This window comes from Vicugna pacos, chromosome X (genome assembly GCF_048564905.1).
Source record: "Vicugna pacos chromosome X, VicPac4, whole genome shotgun sequence".
Classification (NCBI taxonomy): Eukaryota; Metazoa; Chordata; class Mammalia; order Artiodactyla; family Camelidae; genus Vicugna; species Vicugna pacos.
The window spans coordinates 95,651,614-95,672,114 of record NC_133023.1 but is presented as its reverse complement, the minus strand read 5'-3'; the positions used below and the strand labels follow the sequence as shown (position 1 = coordinate 95,672,114).

Here is a 20,501-nt window from a genome sequence, read left to right as displayed (position 1 = left end):
TGCATTTTTTTATTGTTGGAGAAAGGAGCATACCCAGTGTGTGCCCCCCACCCCACCCCAAGGAGAAAGAGAAGGCACAGGAAGACTGTACGTGGATTTTTCCCAGGTTCCACCTGTGTCTTTTTCCTTGGCTGACCCTGTTGTGCGTCCTTTTGCTGTAACAAACCCTAGCTATGAATACATCTACACGCTGAGTCCCTTGAGTCCTTCTAGTGAGTCACCAAACATGTGGGTGGTCTTGGGGACGCCCAAAACACTTTCTAAGAAATAAAAATATATACACATTATACAACTATTAATCTATGTTTCATTAATGCTTGTTGCAGATTTCCTATGCCAAAATGTACCACAGAATGAATGAGTAGCTAAGTGTAATATACAGATAATTATATATCTTTTCCCTTTATTCCTATAGCTCAAGAAGAAAATGCTCTAAGACATCATGGACATAATAATCATCCCTTAAACTCTCTATTGTCACCTTTAGGGAGTCACATTTACTACCAAAATAATAAGAGAGATTTGGGGGATTTAAGAAAACATGCTTCACTACCAACTTAGTTATCCAAAATGATATCAGGGTAAAAATGGGGGTTGCTTGGGGTGAAAAGAACTATTTATGTCCATGGTAACCAAAAGGCAGTGAAATGAAAGTAAGAGAAAAGGTCTTTAGCAGCAATCTCAAACCATAAAATACGATCCTGGCCTAAGCTGCAAGAAAATATTAACTGTTAAAAAGAAAACACCATTGAACCAGATCTTTTATGTGTCTAAACTATCAAACCAGTTTTCTATATTTTTCTATGTTGACTGAATATTATGCAGCAATTATAGTAACTAGCCAGAGAGAAATTGCTTTCTGTTTAAAATTTTCCATCAAAGTAGCATTAACTTGATAGCTGCATCAAAATCAAAATGTGTCATTAGGAAAACACAATATAAAACCCAGCCCAAGTCGCAGAGACAATGCAGTTAACATTTATTTCAATTCCTTTCTCAGCACCGACTTCTAATTGCAATAATGCAAGTTGGGAAAGCTTAAAATGCATTAGTTTCTTGTGTCTTTACCTCAGCGCACAAATGAAAATAACACAGCAACACTGTAGCTTCTGAGCAAGTAACCAGGAGAATTATAAAGACTAAGAAAAGAAAGCCGAACATGATGTACATCTGATGAGACCTGAAAATAAAAACGACAGCTTTAAAATAAACTTTCACTCAATGATACACGCAGAAAGATCAGCCCAACTCTATACAGTAAACTGTTACACCCTTCTCTCACCTTGAGCTCTTCATTCCAAACCTCTATCTAGCCAAGTACTACCAAAAAATACATTCCCTTACCTACATGGCTCCTGGGCCATATCTTCTCTCATCAGAATCTGTGTTGCTAACTTACCCATATTTCACTATTCATATCACTTAGTTTTCACTTAAGACCCAGCAATTTTCCTTATACACATTTGAAAACATGCTTTCTCTTTAGAAATGGGAAGTTGTAAATGCCGTAAACACCAGCGACTACATTATACAACAGAAAACCACAGAATCAAGCGTCATTTTGCCTTTGGAGGTCTGTTGACAGGTAGCCTCTCAAATAGGTCTTTATAGCACAGCACACATAATTTTATTAAATATACTTTCAAACATGCATCTTTAGAAGCATCTGTATGTGGATTACTTTGAAGGAATGAAGTCATTTCTTTCATTATTCTAGAGCTCAGCTGACTAAATCGGGATGAGAAATATATTTTTTTAAAAGCCTTCTGAAAGAGAAGAAATTGGGGAACTGATCAAGAGCCCATTTTAAAAGCTCATGTAAAATGTATACTTGGGTCTGAGGGTGAAGGATGGGGGTTGAGGAGAATCAGCTCTATAGTTGATAAATATATACAAAGATGTATACAACAAGCACAGTGTTGCCAATTTAAACAAGTTAATTTGTCTAAAGAATTTTTCAGTTTTCACTTGAAAATTACTTTTCCATCAAAAACATCTGGAAAATTCGGTTTCTAGAATTGATTTAGCAGCATGTTAAAGATTTAGTTGCCGACAAGGTGACAGATTTTATTGCTTATCTTTCAAACAAATTTGACACAATGATTTTAAAAGGTGAGCAACTAATGTGTGTGATTAAGCCTAATTTCTGAGGACTTAAAAGTCCTAGGTTCAATCCCCAGAGTCTCTATTAAAAAAAAAAAGTTTTGTCTAGAAGATTCCTTTGGGACAAAGTGTTATAAACACACACAGTTGGCAACTGCATTTTATTTTATTTTATTTTATGGAGCCTTTTCCCCATCTCCAAAAATCCCTCCACAGTAACACCCCACTTGGCCAGCTCCTGAAACCAAAATGCTGTCAAGAATCAGGAAGTAAAAAAAAAAACAAAACGGGACTCAGAGCAACTGAAATAGCTGTTACAAAGCAGGGACACTAAAGTGGTGGCACTTTAATCAGAGAGCACTGGTTCTTACTTCACATGCATTTCTAACTATCTTGGTTATTAGAATTCTTAAACCACAACAGATTAAAAGTAGCAAATAAAAAGAGAAAAGCTATAAGGAAAAGGTATCTGACACTAAAACTAACAGTTGAGAAGAAGGAAGATGGAAACCCATTACTTAGAGCTCAGTACAGATGAAGACAAAGTCAGTGGTCTTCAAATTATTTTTAGCAGAGGAACTCTAAATGAAATCTTGCCTGGAAGACCAGTATGGAAAACATCTTTAAGCACCTCCCTCCAAGGGACACCCGCATCCCACCCCTTGCAAAGGCTCAGAGAAGTACAGTTTGAGAATAGCTTTTCCAATTCACCTGGAAAGGCTGAAAAAAAGGTTATTAATTTTAGAAAAGGAAATCTTTATAGACATTTCCATCAAAAAGTGGCTTTGAAATTTTGTGAATTAAGTCTTAGTTTCCTTGGTGAAAAATATGAAGACAAATATATGTTTGTATATGCAAGACTGGGACATTGTGCTGTACGCCAGAAATTGACACGTTGTAATTGACTATACTTCAATTTTTAAAAAAAGTCTTAGTTTCCTTGGAAATTTTCCCAGGCCAGACTGCTATTTCCTAGATAAAGCAGGGTGGCAAATGAAGTTCTACCAGACCAGAAATAAACCTCCTCGACACAGGAAAATTCACTTCTTAACAATGATTATTTTTGAGACTATAAAGATACCATACTCACCAAATACTGTTTAGGATGAAAAAAAGTTGAATAAAAGTACAGCCAAAAGGTAAAACACCACCAATTATGATTCCAAAAAGTGGTTTCCTAAAGAAAGTTTGCTGAGGAATCTGGCGGGGAATCTGGTTGATGTGAACTGGATGCTTAAACTGCTCAAAAATAAGTCAAATGAGAATCAGAATAAAATAAAATTGAAGTAAATTTATACAGATATTATCACAATACAGAATCTTGAAACTGAACATTTCCAAGAGCAGTTATCCGGGCAGAGGCCAGACCCATGCTGTGTAACACAAATACGATAATGCAAAGCACAAACACAGTATTAAATTTTTTAATAGCTGTATTTTTAAGAGTTAAAAAAGGGGAAATTAATTTATTAATAGATTTTATTTGATCTAATGATCTAACACGCCTAAATATTATCATTTAAATTTGTGATTGATATAAAGATTATTAATCGGCTATTCTATATTCTTCTTGTTGTTCTAAGCATTTGAAACCAGTGTGTATTTTATACTTACAGCACATAATTCAGACTAGCCACATTCCAAGTACTCAGAAGCCACAATCGGCTAGTGGCCACCATACAAGATAGCTCAACAATAAGGATGTCTATTCTTTCTTATAAATTTCAAGGGAGAGATTGGACAAAATTTACTAGTGACTATTCCAACACGAAATAATATATGATGTCAAAAATTCTCAGGATTTGGCTAAGAATTTGTCTCTGAAAATTTGTCAGCAGTTTTCAGAATTTCTTCTTTTTTCTGCTCTCTGTGGAACTCTACCACCTGTTTTGTCCTGTCTGATTTCTCCCCTGCAAACGTATGCTGTATCTTTATACAACCTTTTTGCAGTGTGGCCTCATTTAGTCTTCATGGTATATCGCTCCTTTCCCCTTATGCGTGGAATAGGCTAACTTCAAATCTGTAAACCGAACAGCTCCATTTCTTGGATTGTATCCTGGCTTTCTTCCCCTGACTATATAATCCTATTACTTTTCTGATGTGACTAAAGTCAGCCTTCCTACAATACGTTCTTTTAATTTTGCCCATCAGAGATAGAGGGAAATATAAACAACCTATAAAATGGGAAATACATTAAATAATGTCTTTTAAAGTGTTACTGGCTTTCATTTAATATTTTTAAATCTTTTATTCCAAAATGATTATTCATTGTTGTTGTCACCAATGGTACATTTTCCATTCCATATATAGTATATATACTCATTGAGGGATTATTTCAGACATCACTCAATGGTCAAAGTAGTATTTTAAAAGCTTACCTTTCCCATGCTTCCAATGTATGCACCCAAAAATGTTAGTGGTACTGAAATTCCAAGCCACATTGCAAAAATACCTATCAAAGCACCAAAGGAGATGGCAGCCGATGACCCCTCCACCCAAAGAATTAGATTCATGATGAAGAGATTTGCAAAGATGACACTGGGGGTAAAAGTCATCAAAAAAATTATGATTTCAGGAAAATATTATAAACATACTTGATGTAAATGTCAGAACACTCTTTTGGTAGGAAAGATATAATAAATTACTTGGTTAAACCCTAGAAGAATATTAAATCACACTGTGTAAACCTACTCATTGAGCTGGAGCTTAAACTCAATACCATATAATAAAATAACAGTTTATTATAGGATATAATTTCCACATCCCACTCATCGTTGCACATCCAGAGTCTAGCAAAAAATAAATAAATAAGGTGTGGAGTAGTATATCATTGAAAAACTCAATATGCAATATAGTGAACACAATTAAGAAAATACATATATTAAAAACAGATTTCAGAATCCTAGACTGAAATGGGCTATAAATAGCCTCAAGTCAGACAAGTATTCATTTAAAACAAAGAGTTTTAGGTATACATAAAATAGATAAAACAAGTTCATACTGCATAGCACAGGGAAATATATTCAATATCTTATAGTGGCTTATGGTGGAAAAAAAGTGAAAATAAATATATGTATGTTCATGTATGGCTGGGGCATTGTGCTGTACACCAGAAATTGAAACAACATTGTAAACTGGTTGTGCCTCAATAAGAATAAAAATAAAATTAAAAATAAAACAGTTTTAAATTAGTCATTCAAAATCAGCAGGTCAGCTGCTAAGTCTGCTGGATAAATCCCCAGGCAAGCCCAGCTAGCGTGTCTGTGTGTGTTCCAGGCAAGTTTGATCCCGGCTACAGGTGAGTATGGGCGTGCATATGGATTTGAGTATCTCTGAAAGCCGAAAAGGTGAAGTTGAAAAAGTGGGATGAGGCTAGATCGTGGAAGGCTTTGAATGTCAGGTTAAGGAATGTAAGCTTTATCCTGTCAGCATCAGGAAGCAACTGAAGGGTTTTTACACTCACAGCTGTGATGTACATGGTACAGTTTTCCAAGGAGGTGAATCTACAGCATTTCGAAGGGCAGACCTAAGGGAGGAGATACTAGAGACAAGGAGACTGGATATAAAGTAGTTAAAATCTGTACAATGTGGTGGTGACTGTTAAAATGTAAAGTATGGATAGAAGGATACAAAAGACATAAAGAATTAAAAGACTTCAGGTTAATAGAAACAGTCGCACATAGAAAACAAACTTATGGTTACTGGTGGGGAAGGTGGGGAGGGACAAACTGGGAGTTCAGGATTTGCAGATACTAACTAGTATACATAAAATAGATAAACAACAAGGTCCTACTTTACAGCACAGGGAACTATATTCAATACCTTGTAATGGCCTATAATGAAAAAGAATATGAAAAGGGATATATATATATACTCAGATCACTATGCTGTACACCAGAAATTGACACAACATTGTAAATCAACTATACTCTAATATAAAAAAAAGACTTTGGGTTAAAGATGGCAAATTGAACTCACACATTTAGCTTTGCTTCCTCCTCAAAACCCTGATAAAATTATAGTAAAATAATTTTTAAAAGGCATAAATACACAAGGATGAGGGATACAGGAAAGAAGACATTAGTAGCAAATTTTGGAAACCAGTTAGCAGACAGCCAAATAGTAACCAAGTTAGTAGAAAGGGAAAAGTTAGTAGTTAGGGAAAGCTGAAAGGCAGCTCAATTTATACCACAGAGCCCCCGAAAGGCTCAGGAATTTGTAGTGCCATGTGCCTCTGTGCATAGAGGTAAAGGAGGGCCTAAAACCAGGAGGACTGGTGAAAAGTCAGCCTAAGACGCTACTAGACCTGCAGATTCCTTCCCCAACTCTGCAGAGCCAAACAGCTCCCCTTCCCAACCCCAGTGGATGGGGGGGGTGCTAATCCCTTAGAAAAGATCCCTGAATCTCAGAAGAAAACTTTACCAAAGAAAATCTATGATCCTCAGAGAAATTAGAGAAGATATTGTGACCACAAGGCAAGAAAAGGACATTTTGAAGGACTTTTGAGAAAATAAAAGAGCTCTTTGGAATTAACAATACAAGGGGAATTTAAACCTCAATAAAAGTATTGGAAGATAAAGCTGATGAAATGTCTTAGAACGCAGTGTTTGAAAACAAAAAAACAAGAAATGAAGAACAGGCAAAAAAATAAAAGGAAAATTAGGTGATCAACCCAGGTATAGGAAAAACAGAAGCTACATGAATAGAGTTCTTTCTGAATGTCTTTTAGGGATATTAAATAATTTGCTCAAGATTGAACAGCTGATAAGAGGTAGAGCTGGGATTCTTATTCAGATGTGTGTGATGGTTTTTAAGAGCAAGCTTCCTCCATTCCATTGTGCTGAAATAAGGTAGGAACCAACCCGACCAATCCCATCTCTCTTCGCCTGAACATTTTTGTGTAAGATCAGAGACAGGGACTGTGGTAACAACCATTTCATGATGCACCAGGTTAGGCTTTAAGGTCTACTGTTTAGAGGATCTCTTGTTTAGTTCTTTAGCTGTAAATTCTCTCAAGGGCCATTCCAATTCTGGGATCTTAAAGCCGCCTTCATATTTACCACCTATTTTCAGTTTCTTGCTTTTTTCCAATTTTTTATGTAGGATCACTGTTTCGGATGCTTTCTCACTTCTCACTTCTCACCTCTCACAATAAGTGATTTGGTCCTTTCTAAATCAGCTTCAGTGATTTGTTCTTTCATTTTACTATTTCTTCTTTTAATATTATTGTATTATTTAGGTTATATTTTATTTTTTAGAGGAGGTGCTGGGGATTGAACCCAGGACCTCATGCATGCTAAGCATGTGCTCTACCACTTGAGCTATATCCTCCTCCTTATTTTACTATTTCTACTTCACCTTTTCCCCTTATGTTTACCGTCTCTTCTGTGTATTGACATCTTTTGCAGGACGCATATCCATTCTGGTCTTTAAAGGCTCATATTTTGCTCCAGCAGGAGATGTAGTTTCAAGTCCTTTCAAACAACAAATACAACCACAAAATCTCCACATTGTCTCATGTTTCTAGCATCTCAATAAGGGAGTCTAGTTCCCCATGATTTAACCATACTCCTTAAAATGTTTTTTAATACCTTTCTCCTCTAATGAATTTGTTTAGCCACAATATTCCTCTGCCATATTTACTAGCTTATGAGAGATTCATTTCAGCTGTTATCATTCCATGGCCAGAAGAATTACTTCTCACTTGACAAAACATAACCTCCCTTTTTATACATAAACTCAATTAACCCATCTCAACAATTTCCCTTTTGAAAGTACGTTCCAGAATGTTAATATGTCTTTAACAATTCTATAACTGTCCTTCAATTTCATGTTTTTATATTCTAAATATTTCTTCCTTTGTCAATCTCTAATTATTTCTAGAACTTTTCATGGAGTCTTAAACAGCAAAACTAAAAGGAAACTTAAGAGGTCACTTGGGTCCATCTCCTATTCAAAACATTTATTTACACATTCATCAAACATTTATTGAGTACCTATGTGTTAGGCCCTGGTGTTCCAAGATAAATAAAACAAAAATCCTTGCTCTGAAAAAGCTCAGTCTAGTAGGGGACAGAGATAAACAAATAAATTACAACATAGGAAATGCTATAGCAGATGATAAACAGAACAGTAGGAAAACAGAGGAAAAGAGTGACCAAAAATGCTTTGTAGCTCACAAAACAATTTCACAACCCATTAGTTCATTTACTTCTCTAAACGACTCTGTAAAACAAGCATTACAGGCAAGGAAATGGACAATCAGAAAGGTTATAGGACTTCCCCAAAGTCACTTATCTAATACTAAACGCTGGAATTCAAACTTTCTTCTTCTAATTTTAAAGTTTGAGTACATGCTCATCAACTTATACTGACTCTTGCCTTTCCTATCTACCACTTTTGGGATTACATGCAGGAAAAGTACAGCATTTAATAATCCTGCTTTCTTCAATTTCTTCTGGGGAGCATTTATGTTCATTAGTTTAATTGCTTCTCCATCTAAATTCAAATCCATTTTTACATTGTCCATTTATTTACCATGAGGCACTGAAATTCTCTTTCAACCTACCACATTCTAAGAAATAAGAATCCCAGTACCTTATGATTCTCTCTCTCATCTGCCTAAGAGAGTCCCTAAACCACGATGTATGTTCTTTGTATCATGCCTGGTGTATCACTTTTAAACTGCGTTCAGTTCTACTAACAGAACCAGGAAACTGAATCTGTTTTGCATTTTTAATTATTCATATGATTTAGTCATTTACTGAGCACTAACTTCATATAAAGCACTAGGTTACACACTGTGAAAGTTACAGAAATTAATGACATAATACTCACCCTCATGAGTCTTAGAATGTAGAATGAGAGATAAGACATATCACAAATAACTGCAATCTAAGGAATACTGTAGTAAGTGTTGTAATAATGGAAATAGACATTGTACAATTTCAAAACATGAAAGTAGTGGTATCTGAGCTGAGAATTAAAGAATGAATAGAAAGTTGGCACTGAAAAATTGGAACAAAGGGATTACAAATAGATGTAACAGCTTGAGCAAAGGCATGATAGTAGAAGAAAATAGTAGCTAATAACCACAACTACCATTTATTAAGCACTTAATATGTGCTAGGCACTGTTCCAAATGCTTTACATACATTATATCATTTAATCCTCATAACAACCATATGAAGTAGATAATACCATGATTTCTACACTGCAGATGAAGAAGCCTAAGATTTAGAAAGATAAAATAACTTGCTTAAGGTCCCATGATTAGTAAATATTATTTAAAACTCCTTTTGTCTTTCAAAATTAAAAGGCAACTGCATAATGCAATAATTATAAATCTGTATTGATGAGCATACAAAGTATTAAAATGTAATTCGCATGACAATAATAGCACAAAGGAGGGAAGAGGAACAGGAGCTATATAAGAGCATATAATGGTTTACATAATAGTGAAATTAAGTTGATATTAATCTGAACTAGACTATTATAAATTGAGACATTAATTGTAATCCATAAGGTAAATGTAATCCATATGTAATCCAAATGTAATCCATGTAAACCACTAAGAACAAACTCAAAAAAAATAGTAAAAGAAATGACAAGGTAATAAAAAGAGTACACTAAAAAATATCTATTTAACACAACAGAAGGAAGTAATGAAGGAACAAAAATGACCTAAAATTTATAGAAAGAAAGTAGCAAAGTATCAGACATAACTCCTACCTTATCAATAATTATATTAAATGTAAAAGGATGAAACAGTCCAATTAAAAGGTAGAGGTTGGCAAAAGGGACCCCAAAAAGTGATCCAAATATATGGTGTCTACAAGAGACACAATTTTGATTCAGAGATACAAATAGGTGTAAAGTGAAAGAATTTTACATACAATTGACCCTTAAACAACTTGGGTTTGAACTGCATGGGTCCACTCATAAATGGATTTTTTCCCAATACATACTACAGTACTACACAATCTGCTGTTCATTGATTCTGTGGATGCAGAATCGTGGATATGGAGAGTAACCGACTCTAAAGTTATACACAGATTTTCAACTGCAGGGCATCAGGGCCCCTAACCCCCATGTTGTTCTAGGGTCAGTTGTATAAGAGATCTATATAAGATCTCTAGATATATAGATATATCATGCAAACAGTAACCAAATAGAGCTAGAGTGCTATACTTCTATCAGACAAAGTAGACTTTATGACAAAAAGTATTATGAGAGATAAAGAAGGACTTGTATTACAATAAAAGGGTCAATGTATCAAGAATATATAACAATTATAAATATGTATGTACCCAACATCAGACCCCCTAAAATATATGAAGCAATAACTAACAGCTGAAGGAAGAAACAGACAATTCAACAATAATAGTTGGAGCCTTGAATACTCATTTTCAGTAATGGACAGAACAACTAGACAGAAGATCAACAAGGAAATGAAGGATTTTTAACAACACTATAAACCTTCTAGACCTAACAGACATCTATAGAACACTCCACCCAGTGACAGCAGAATACACACTCTTCTCAAGTGTACATGGAACACTGTCCAGGATAGACCATATATTATACTATAACACAAGTCTCAATAAATTTAAAAGATCTGAAATCATACAAAGTATAATGTCATTGAAAGGAATTAAAGACCAAATAAATAGAAAGACACCCTGTGTTCATGAATTGGAAGACTTAATATTGTTAAGATGGCAATATCCCCTTAATTGACCTACAGATTCCATACAATCCGTATCAAAATCCTAGCCAGCCTTTTGAAGAAACTGAAAAGTTTCTTCCTAAAATTCATAAGGAAATGCAAAGTTCCAGGATAGCCAAAACAATCCTGAAAAAGAACAAAACTGGAGGACTCCTATTTCCTAATTTCAAAACTTATGAAAAGCTACAATAATCAAGACTGTGGGCACTGACCTAAGGATAGACATACAGACTAATGGAATAGAATTAAGAGTTCAAAAATAAACACACAGATTTATGGCCATTTGATTTTCAACAAAGAAGTCAAGACAATTCAATTGGGGCAGAAGAGTCTTTTCAACAAACAATGTTGGGACAATCAGATATCCATGTACAAAAGAATGACATTAGACCCCTACATATATACAAAAAGTTAACTCAAAATGGATCGAAGACCTAAATTTAAGATGTAAAACTATAAAACTTTTACAAGAAAACATAAGCATAAATTTTAGTGACCTTGGATTAAGCCTCTTAAATATGACACCTTAAGCACAAGCAACCAAGGTAAAAGTAGATGAATTGAATGTCGTCAAAATTAAAAAGAACACCATCAGAAAACTGAGATGACAATTCACAGAACGGAAGAAAATATTTACAAATCATATATCTGATAAGCATCTAGTAACCAGAATACATAAAGAACTCTTACAATTCAACAATAGAAAGAAAAATAATTCAACTTTAAAATGGGCGGGGGGAGGGGAAGTAATAGCTCAGTGGTAGAGCGCATGCTCAGTGTGCACAAGGTCCCAGGTTCAATCCCTAATACCTCCATTTTTTTATAAATGGGCAAAGGATTTGAATAGATATATATCTAAAGGAGATATGCAAATGACCAATAAGCACATGAAAAGATATTTAATATCATTAGTTATCAAAAAACATAAACTAAAACTGCAATGAAATATCAGTTCATAACAACTAGAATTGCTATAATCAGAAACAGATAATAACAAATGTTGGCAAGGGTGTGGAGAAACTGAAACTCTCATACATTGATGGTGCGAATGTAAAATGGTACAACAACTTTTGAAAACAGGCTGGTCATCTCTTAAAATTGCAAGCACAGTGACCATATGACCCAGCAATCTCACTCCCAGGTATATACCCAGTATCTAGCTAGTAGAATTAGAAGTATATGTTCACTCCAAACATCACATACAAATGTTCATAGCAACACTATTCATATTATCCAAAAGGTGAAAACAGCCTAAATGTCCATCAACTAATGAATGGATAAACAAAAAGTGTTATAATGATACAGCAGAATATTGTTCAATCATAAAAGGAACGAAGTAGTGATATATGGTATAACATGGATGAACTCTGAAAACATTATTCTAAGGGAAGGAATTCAGACACAAGAGGTCACACTTTTCATGATTCCATTTATATGAAATGTCCAGAATAGGCAAGTCCAGACACAGAAATCAGATTAGTAGATAAGCAGGTGAAAAATCCCAAAGGTATTTTTCACAGACATAGAAAAAGCAGCCCTAAAATTTGTATGGAAATACAAAAGATCCCAAATAGCCAAAGCAATCTTGAGAGAAAAGAGTAATGCTGGAGGCATCACATTTCCTGATTTCAAACCATACTACAAAGCTACAGTAATCAAAACAGTGTGGCAATGGTATAAAAATAGACACATAAACCAATAGAACAGGATCAAGAGCCCAGAAATAAATCCTTACATATATGGTCAACTTATATTTGACAAGGGAGCCAAGAATACTCAATGGGGAAAGGATAGTCTCCTCAGTAAATGATTTTGAAAAACTAGATAACCACATTCAGAAGAATGAAATTGGACCGTTATCTTATACCACTCACAAAAATTAACTCAAATTGGATTAAGGATTTAAACATAAGACCTGAAACCATTAACTCCTAGAAGAAAACACGGGGTTGGCTTCTTGACATTGGCCTTCACGACAATTTTTTGGATATGACACCAAAAGCATAAGCAAAATAGCAAAACTTAAGTAGAACTACATCAAACTGAAAAGCTTCTGCACAGTGAAAGAAACAATCAACAAAATGGAAAGACAACTTACAGAATGGGACAAAATATTTTCAAATCATATATGTGATAAGGAGTTAACATCCAAAATATATAAAGAACTCAGAGAACTCAACAGCAAAAAACAAACAAGCAAAAACAGTCTGATTAACAAATGCACAGAGGACCTGAATACACATTTTTCCAAAGAAGACATACAAATTGCCAAGAGGCACATAAATAAAATGTTCAACATCACTAAACATCAGAGAAATGCAAATCAAAACCACAAGGAGCTATCACCTCACACCTGTCAGAATGGCCATCATCAAAATGACAAGCGATAACAAGTGCTGGCAATGATGTGGAGAAAAGGGAACCATCATGCACTGTTGGTGGGAATGTAAATTGGGACAGGCGCTATGGAAAACAGTACGAAGGGTCCCCCCAAAATTAAAAATAGAACTACCATATGATCCAGCAATCTCACTTCTGGGTATATATTCAAAGGAAATGAAAACAGGATCTCAAAGAGATATCTGCGCTGCTCTCCCATATTCACTGCAGTATTATTCACAACCTGCTCAAGTCCTCATTAACTAGAAAGAGGCAGAACTGGGAAATGAACCCCTACATGTATAGAGTGTAAGATGTGTTTGTGTGTGTGTGTGTGTGTGTGCTACCTCTCCACTTTAATGTATGGCTATGAGTTGTTGTTATTGTTGTTTATAATGAAATTATTTATAAATAGGTAACACATGCATATGGTACACAATTTGAAAAGTAAAAAGAAACATAGACAGTGAAAAGTAAGTGAAATAAGTAGCCTCTTTCATACCCCTGTGTCCCAGCCACCCAGTAACCCACCCAGGAGACAACATCTGTTAACAGTTGCTTTTCAAATTGAAAAAATTAATTTTCACAAACCTGTGGTTTGACATGGCATCATTTCCCAGCCCATGTAAACCTGAGCCATGTTGTTATGGATTTCTACTCTCATTTTTAAATATTTCCACATAAAACATTCTTCAAAATTGAACCCATAGAAACCCATGATTTAAAAAACAGCTCATAGTACATTGTAAATGCTAACGCTTTTCAGACATTAATTGTTCAATTTAGCTAGTCAAGTTTAGTGACACAGCATATTTTCATTCTTTTACATTTTCTATTTCAATGACATCACTTCTTTTTACAATAAGGTGAAACATCTGTCTGATGAAAAATGGGCCATTATTATTCATCTTAAGCCACGAAGGCAGTTTCAGGGGAGATTTACATTTATTTCCTTTATAGTGCTAGCATAATGCATTATATAGAGTGAAAAACAAAACAAATTTTTTAAAACACAATAAATATGCTGAATAAGTAACTAAATCATGAAGAGAATAGTAGATGGTTTATTGACTAGTTCTGGAATGCAATATCCCTCGTGTTACAATCCAGGATAATGACTTTTGCACGAGGCACTTTGTTGTCAAAGTTATTCAATTTCAGATGCATCTGAGTCTTGAACTTGAAGCAACAAATATCTGAAACACTGTCAAGGACATCGTTTTCTTACATAAATATATGAAAGCATTCACCTCAGGAAAGACCACCCATTCTAGTTTCCTTGAAAACAGTTTTAGAAAAAGCAGATGGCTCTATTCAAGGTGGTAAGGGGGAGGGGAGTGCATTGCCTTTATTTTCAATAAGTCAAAAATTCTCTGGTACATACATATATTTGATGTGCAAACTTGTAATGCTCAGTCCTTTCAATGGTATCACCTTTTCCCCCGGAGTTTAGAGAAAACAAGCCACGTGTAGCTAGAAGATTATGAGTTGACTGAACCTGTCGCTGCATTGTACTGTTTATGGCATTATACTCAGGCACAGAGCATTTGCTCTCATTTTGTCACTAATTAGTATGTAATGTAACTGAATTTACCATGCATAACTTTAATTACAGGACTCCCACTATTGTGACATACTTCTAGCCTCAAGGACATGGGAATTTGGTAACAAATAGCAACTAAAGTACCATATAACAATTAAGATAGAATCTACTGCATTTTCCTTTAAAAAGAAAAAATCTTGTCCTTCAGAATATATGAAGGAAAGATTTTTTTAAATGAAATACACTATGGACTGAATTGTGTCCCCCAAAACTCACATGTTGAAGCCTTAATCCCTAATGTGATGGTTGTTGGAAATGGGGCCTTTAGGAAGTAATTAGGTTTAGATGAGGTCATGAGGGTGGGGCCATCGTGATGGCATTAGTGCCCTTACAGGAAGAGACACCAGAGAGTTTGCTCTCTCTCCTTTTCTCTGCCATGTGAGGACACAGCAAGAAGGCAGCCATTAGCAACCAGGAAGACAGCACTCACCAGCACCCAACCCTGCTGATACTGTGGATCTTGGACTTCCCCAGCCTCCAGAACTGTGAGAAAATAAATACCTGTTGTTTAAGCCACCCAGTCCATGGTGTTTTGTTACGACAGCCCAAGCCGACTAAGACAAAACGTATCGAAGAATTTGGAGATAAAACCTTAAGCGAGCCAGCACTTTATCAGTGAGGTATTACAGGAAGAGCACTGGATGGGATACAGGGGTTATGTTCGGGTATATACAGCCTGGGCTCCACGACTGACTTCACGTGGGACCCTGAACACATGGATTCCACATCTCTCTAATTACGGGACCGGATGAGCTCCTGCTACAGCCACTGTGTAGCACCACCCCCACCCCTACTCCGACCATGACTCTGCCTGGGGACTGCAGTCACTAACGACACTGCAGTAGCTAGGTGAGACAGGAGGAAATAATCACTGAAGGCAGGGAGGAGGAGAAAGACACAAAGTGCTGCATACATTACCACTCCAACATGACATATAAGGCAAGGTGCAGAAATGCGAGGAGCATTTATGAAACCTGCTTCAAAAACAGAGATCAAAATGGAATACTGTCACACCATCGCCATCTCTTTGCACTAGGGGTTAAGATGTACAAAAAGATGAAAAGAACGCAGATACAACAGAAGAAGAATGCTGCAGACACAGAAAACACAGTGGTCATTCATCTCCTTGCTACTCTTCATTATCGTGTACCATGATTTTTCCAACATAAAGTATAAGAGCAAGCATAATTGCATAGAAAAAAGAAAATGTGAGATACTAACCAAGGACACAGCAGTGCTGTCAGCAAAAAATTTGTCTTCCACTGAACACCTCGAAATGCTGAGTAAGTAAAGGACAGAAGAGTTACATTTGATTTAATCCACTTTATAAATACTTTATAGTAACCAAGATACAATTACATTTTGATCAGTCAGCTAAAATTCCGCCATGCAATTTTCTTTGGCTTTTTTTTTAACGGAGGTACTGGAGATTGAACCCAGGACCTCGTTTATGCTAAGCATGTGCTCTATAACTGAGCTATACCCAACCCCCCTGCAATTTTTGAAGTTTTTATTTTACAGCGTTTTAATTTCTACATTTAACACACCAACTTACTGGACTAATAACAGAAGGACCCATAATACAACAGCACAGGTCATTAAAGCGCCGCGATTGGCAGGGGAGAGGAAACCAAGACACACCAGAACTAAAAGCATAAAAAAGAAATATCAAACCAAATGACAATAATAGCCTCAAAAGCACAAAGGACTTAATAATAAATTGAAGATCATCTGATCAAGACATATTTTATGAAACAGTTTACAAGGAAATTCTCTGATGTCATTCACTTAGCAAATGTTCTAATGACGTCTTCTTAATGAAAAGATCTGATTTTCAATACAAGGCAAATGATATGTTTTCAATTTAGTCTTTAGTCTCACTGTTTAAGTCAAAATTAAAGAAAGTATCCCGCCTTCCCTACTCCAGTAGTCACTCCATAAACAGAAAATCATTTTCCCACAAAAATTTCCTTCCGTTTCCTTTTATTCAAGATGAGGAATATAAACATCAAAGTGAGACTTGGTCTCAGGAAAATATAACCCTCAGAGCTGAATTGTGAAATTATCACTGACATCTGAAATACCTAATAAGCCATTTTTATAGCAGCTTTGTTTGTAAAAATCACTACTCTGGTTTATCAAAAATTGACAAAATCCACTTTTAGTTTATAAATGAAGGCAGCCAGGGTTCACCAGCCATTGTAAGCCTACTAAAGATGCCATTCCACTTACACACTTAAAGACCAGCACTTAGGCTTATCATAGCATTTCAAATGCTAGTCCTTGAATTGTAACTCTCTGAGTCCACTTAAAATATGATTCTACCAAAATGCTGATTTTCAAGCAAGCATTTACTTTGCAAAGCAAGGAATACATGGACATTATAATAAATTACTCAGAATTGAAGAAGCTATGAAAGGTCCTTGATACAGGAACATATTCAGACTCAATATTCTTAATTTAAGAGGACAAAAACATAAGTACTGTAAAACACATGTTTCCTTAAACCTTACGGTAGAATTTTCAAAGTTCTTTTGTACACACGAATCAAAGTTTAACATGTGTCGGCAGTTCACTAAGAATGTTTAAGATGACACATATTGATCTGAGCCTACTCACGTAAAGTAATAAACGTCATAATCAAAACTTGTATTCCTTGACCCAGGAAAGCTGATAGCAACATTCTGCTCCTCGGAGGTCTGAATACATCCCCATGAACCAGCTTCCAACCAAATTCCTTCTGGGCATCTTCCTGCATAGGAAAAAGTCTTCAATAAATACCTGAGTTACTATGACAGAAAGTGACAAGAGCCCCAAAAGTTAGATGAAAAGGAATTTTCCTCTAAAGACAGACTAACTGGAAACCAACAGTTCATTTTGGATAGAGTAGGTCTCTGGAAGGTCTGTTATCCTGCCATACAAACTAGCTGTCCCTTTATTCTGTTTTGCATTAGACGGAGTGTGATATTATATAAAGCACACAACTGGCTTGATTTTCATTAAGAAAGCAAAACAATTTAACGTACATAAAAAAATCAACCAATTCCATCGAAATTAAAAATTCACCAATACATAAATAATTACAAGAGTCAAAACAGCGTAAATTAGATAAAACTAAATTTAACCTAAATTACAGTATTCTACAATGTTTTGTACATTTATCTCATGCTCCAAATGAATGAAAATCTTGATGATATTTTGAAACTTCAGAAACAGGAAAAGGAATGTGACCAAAGAGTTGATAGCAAATAACTCTCTAATAAACTTACGTGTACTTTTTAAGAATCCATTCAGCACTCTAAACTTTCTGATTCAGCATAATATGCAAAATTACGAAACATCAAAAATGTATTGTATTCAAGGTGTTATACTCTAAGTAGAAATATAACATTGAGAACTGGGCAAAGCAGGCACTCAAATATTTGCTGAATCAAATATGTGCATTTTTACTCACCGGAAATCTCATCTGATTATATCTGGTAATATCTTTATGGACAGTCCTTAGTGTGATCATAGCCACCATTCCAGATAAGAAGAGAATGATAACAAAGGAAAATATAAAGAAGAAAAAAGAGAGAGAAGTTAAATCTCAAGTTCCTGATTTGAACAGTAAAAAGAAAATGTGTGCACATGTGAAAAAAAGGACATGCTAATTATTCTGTCGATAAGTTTTCCAAGGCTAAACTTAGATCAGGGGCTGGATACATCAATATATTAAATAAACTTAAAGCTCTAAAGCAAAAGTGTATTACAAATAAAGCAACAGGCAGAGGGTATAGCTCAGTGGTAGAGCTCATGCTTAGCATGCATGAGGTCCTGGGTTCAATCCCCAGTACCTCCAGTAAATAAATAAATAAATACATACATACATACATAAATGTAATCATCCCCCTCCAAAAAAACACAAACAAAATAAACAAGATTTTCAATATGTTAAATAAATAAAGCAACATAAGCAACATGACTATTAAGGTTATTTTAGAACTTTTTTAAGATTACATTCCCAAAAAGAAACAAGGGTAAGTGAATAAGATCAGGAACACAAACTTAGCTCCAGAACGTGGAGCTGAGAATGGAAATTCAGGAATCAAGGCTGAATTAATGGCTGACTGACATCTAGGCTGATGGACCAAGGCTTTTAACTGGATCAAGATTCAGGGTAAAGATTCCATAGGCCACTTACCTACCAGCTCTTACTGTTTCCAAAACCGAAACTTTAAAACTATGCCTAAATCCAAATTAAGACCATTCCACCACCCAGCCAAACCCAGACACATCAAAAAATTTCACCAGAATCTATGAAAAGGCCAGCACTGTTTTACAAAGATGTCTATAAGATGATGTCTAAAATGTCTGTTAAATGTCATAAGTAAATTAGCTTGTGACAGAAACTTAAAAAGTACATTTATTGTTAGATTATAAATATTAATACCACTAGAGATTAGCCCCACAATTTATCTGGATGCCCTTCCCTTTCACAACCCCTTTGGGGAAACCATTTAAATAAATTTTATCTGAAGAGAGTTCAGGGCCAGGGTAACAAAAATGGGACCTGGACTATTGCCCAAACAGATTTTCTGGAAAAGCTACAATATGATAATATAACAATGAGGAGGATGAGAATGAGGTAGAGGAGGAATAAGAACAGAAGTAGGAGCAGAAGGAGTGAATGCTATTCTCATTTTTTAAAATTTTTTCCTGGTCTTTTTTACATATTTTTTAAATTTTATTTGGGTTTTTTCCCCCTTAACAGAGGCACTGGTGATTGAACCCAGGACCTTGTGCACGCACGCCAAGCACGTGCTCTACTGAGCTATAATCCCCATCTCCCCTCATTTTAATATATATTTTTTTCTTTTCAAGGGGAGGGTAATTAGGTTTATTGATTTATTTTTCAGTGGAGATGCTGGGGATTGAAACCAGGACTTCATGCATACTAGGCATGCACTCTACCACTGAGCTATATCCTCCCCTCCCCCATTTTAAAGGCAATGGTTATGTAAGGAAAAACATCACTCCAGAAGACCATACTCATAGTGTCACACCTTGCCTTACTTTCATCTTTACCTTTATAGCCTTTTTCTACCCCAAATTGCTGTATTACAGGATGGGAGGATACCAGGGAACAAAATACTATGTATACAGGTTCATCTCTCTTTTATCAGCTTCTCTGATCAGTCTCCTAAGTTACTAACTGAACATCCTACTGCCACTCTCCCCAGTCATTACGTTCTCAGTTGGTCCATCCCTCAATTTCATGTTGAAATGACTCCTTCCACAACCATAAGGGATTCTGTGCTTTGAGCCTGTTGAAGATTCTTGAGGAATCAAGTCCTTTTGCTCAGAATCCACTAAGCACATAAGCTTCATGCAGGCGGCAGCCTGTCTGCCTTACTCATCACCATGTCTCGGAGCCTACCCTTGAGCTTGGCATCCATCATAATAGGGACTAAAAGAATACATGTAGAATGAATGGTCCTTCACTCACAGACATTATCGCAACACAATTCTCTCATCTATATGATGGCCTCGATAAAATGACCACTTGCAACGTTTTGGTTTCTCGTACATCATCTTTTCAACTTTCCCTGCTCTCTTCCCAGTCTTTCATAACATCCTGGCTTTCTTCCACCCCAGCTGGTTACTGCTTTTCCTACACTCTAGTTTGCTCAGACTTTCTGACCCCAT

The 20,501-nt window shown here is 35.7% G+C and overlaps 1 protein-coding gene across 1 annotated transcript in view; it reads right to left on the bottom strand.

The window, feature by feature from the left end:
- The window catches only part of LOC102536235 (transmembrane 9 superfamily member 2-like), a 73,221-nt gene that overhangs the window by 16,934 nt on the left and 35,786 nt on the right, over positions 1-20,501 (bottom strand). Inside the window, 7 exon segments of the mRNA XM_072956555.1 lie at positions 1,069-1,180; positions 3,194-3,342; positions 4,482-4,641; positions 16,035-16,135; positions 16,365-16,459; positions 17,433-17,565; positions 18,268-18,313. Coding sequence (XP_072812656.1) covers positions 1,069-1,180; positions 3,194-3,342; positions 4,482-4,641; positions 16,035-16,135; positions 16,365-16,459; positions 17,433-17,565; positions 18,268-18,313 — 796 coding nt within the window.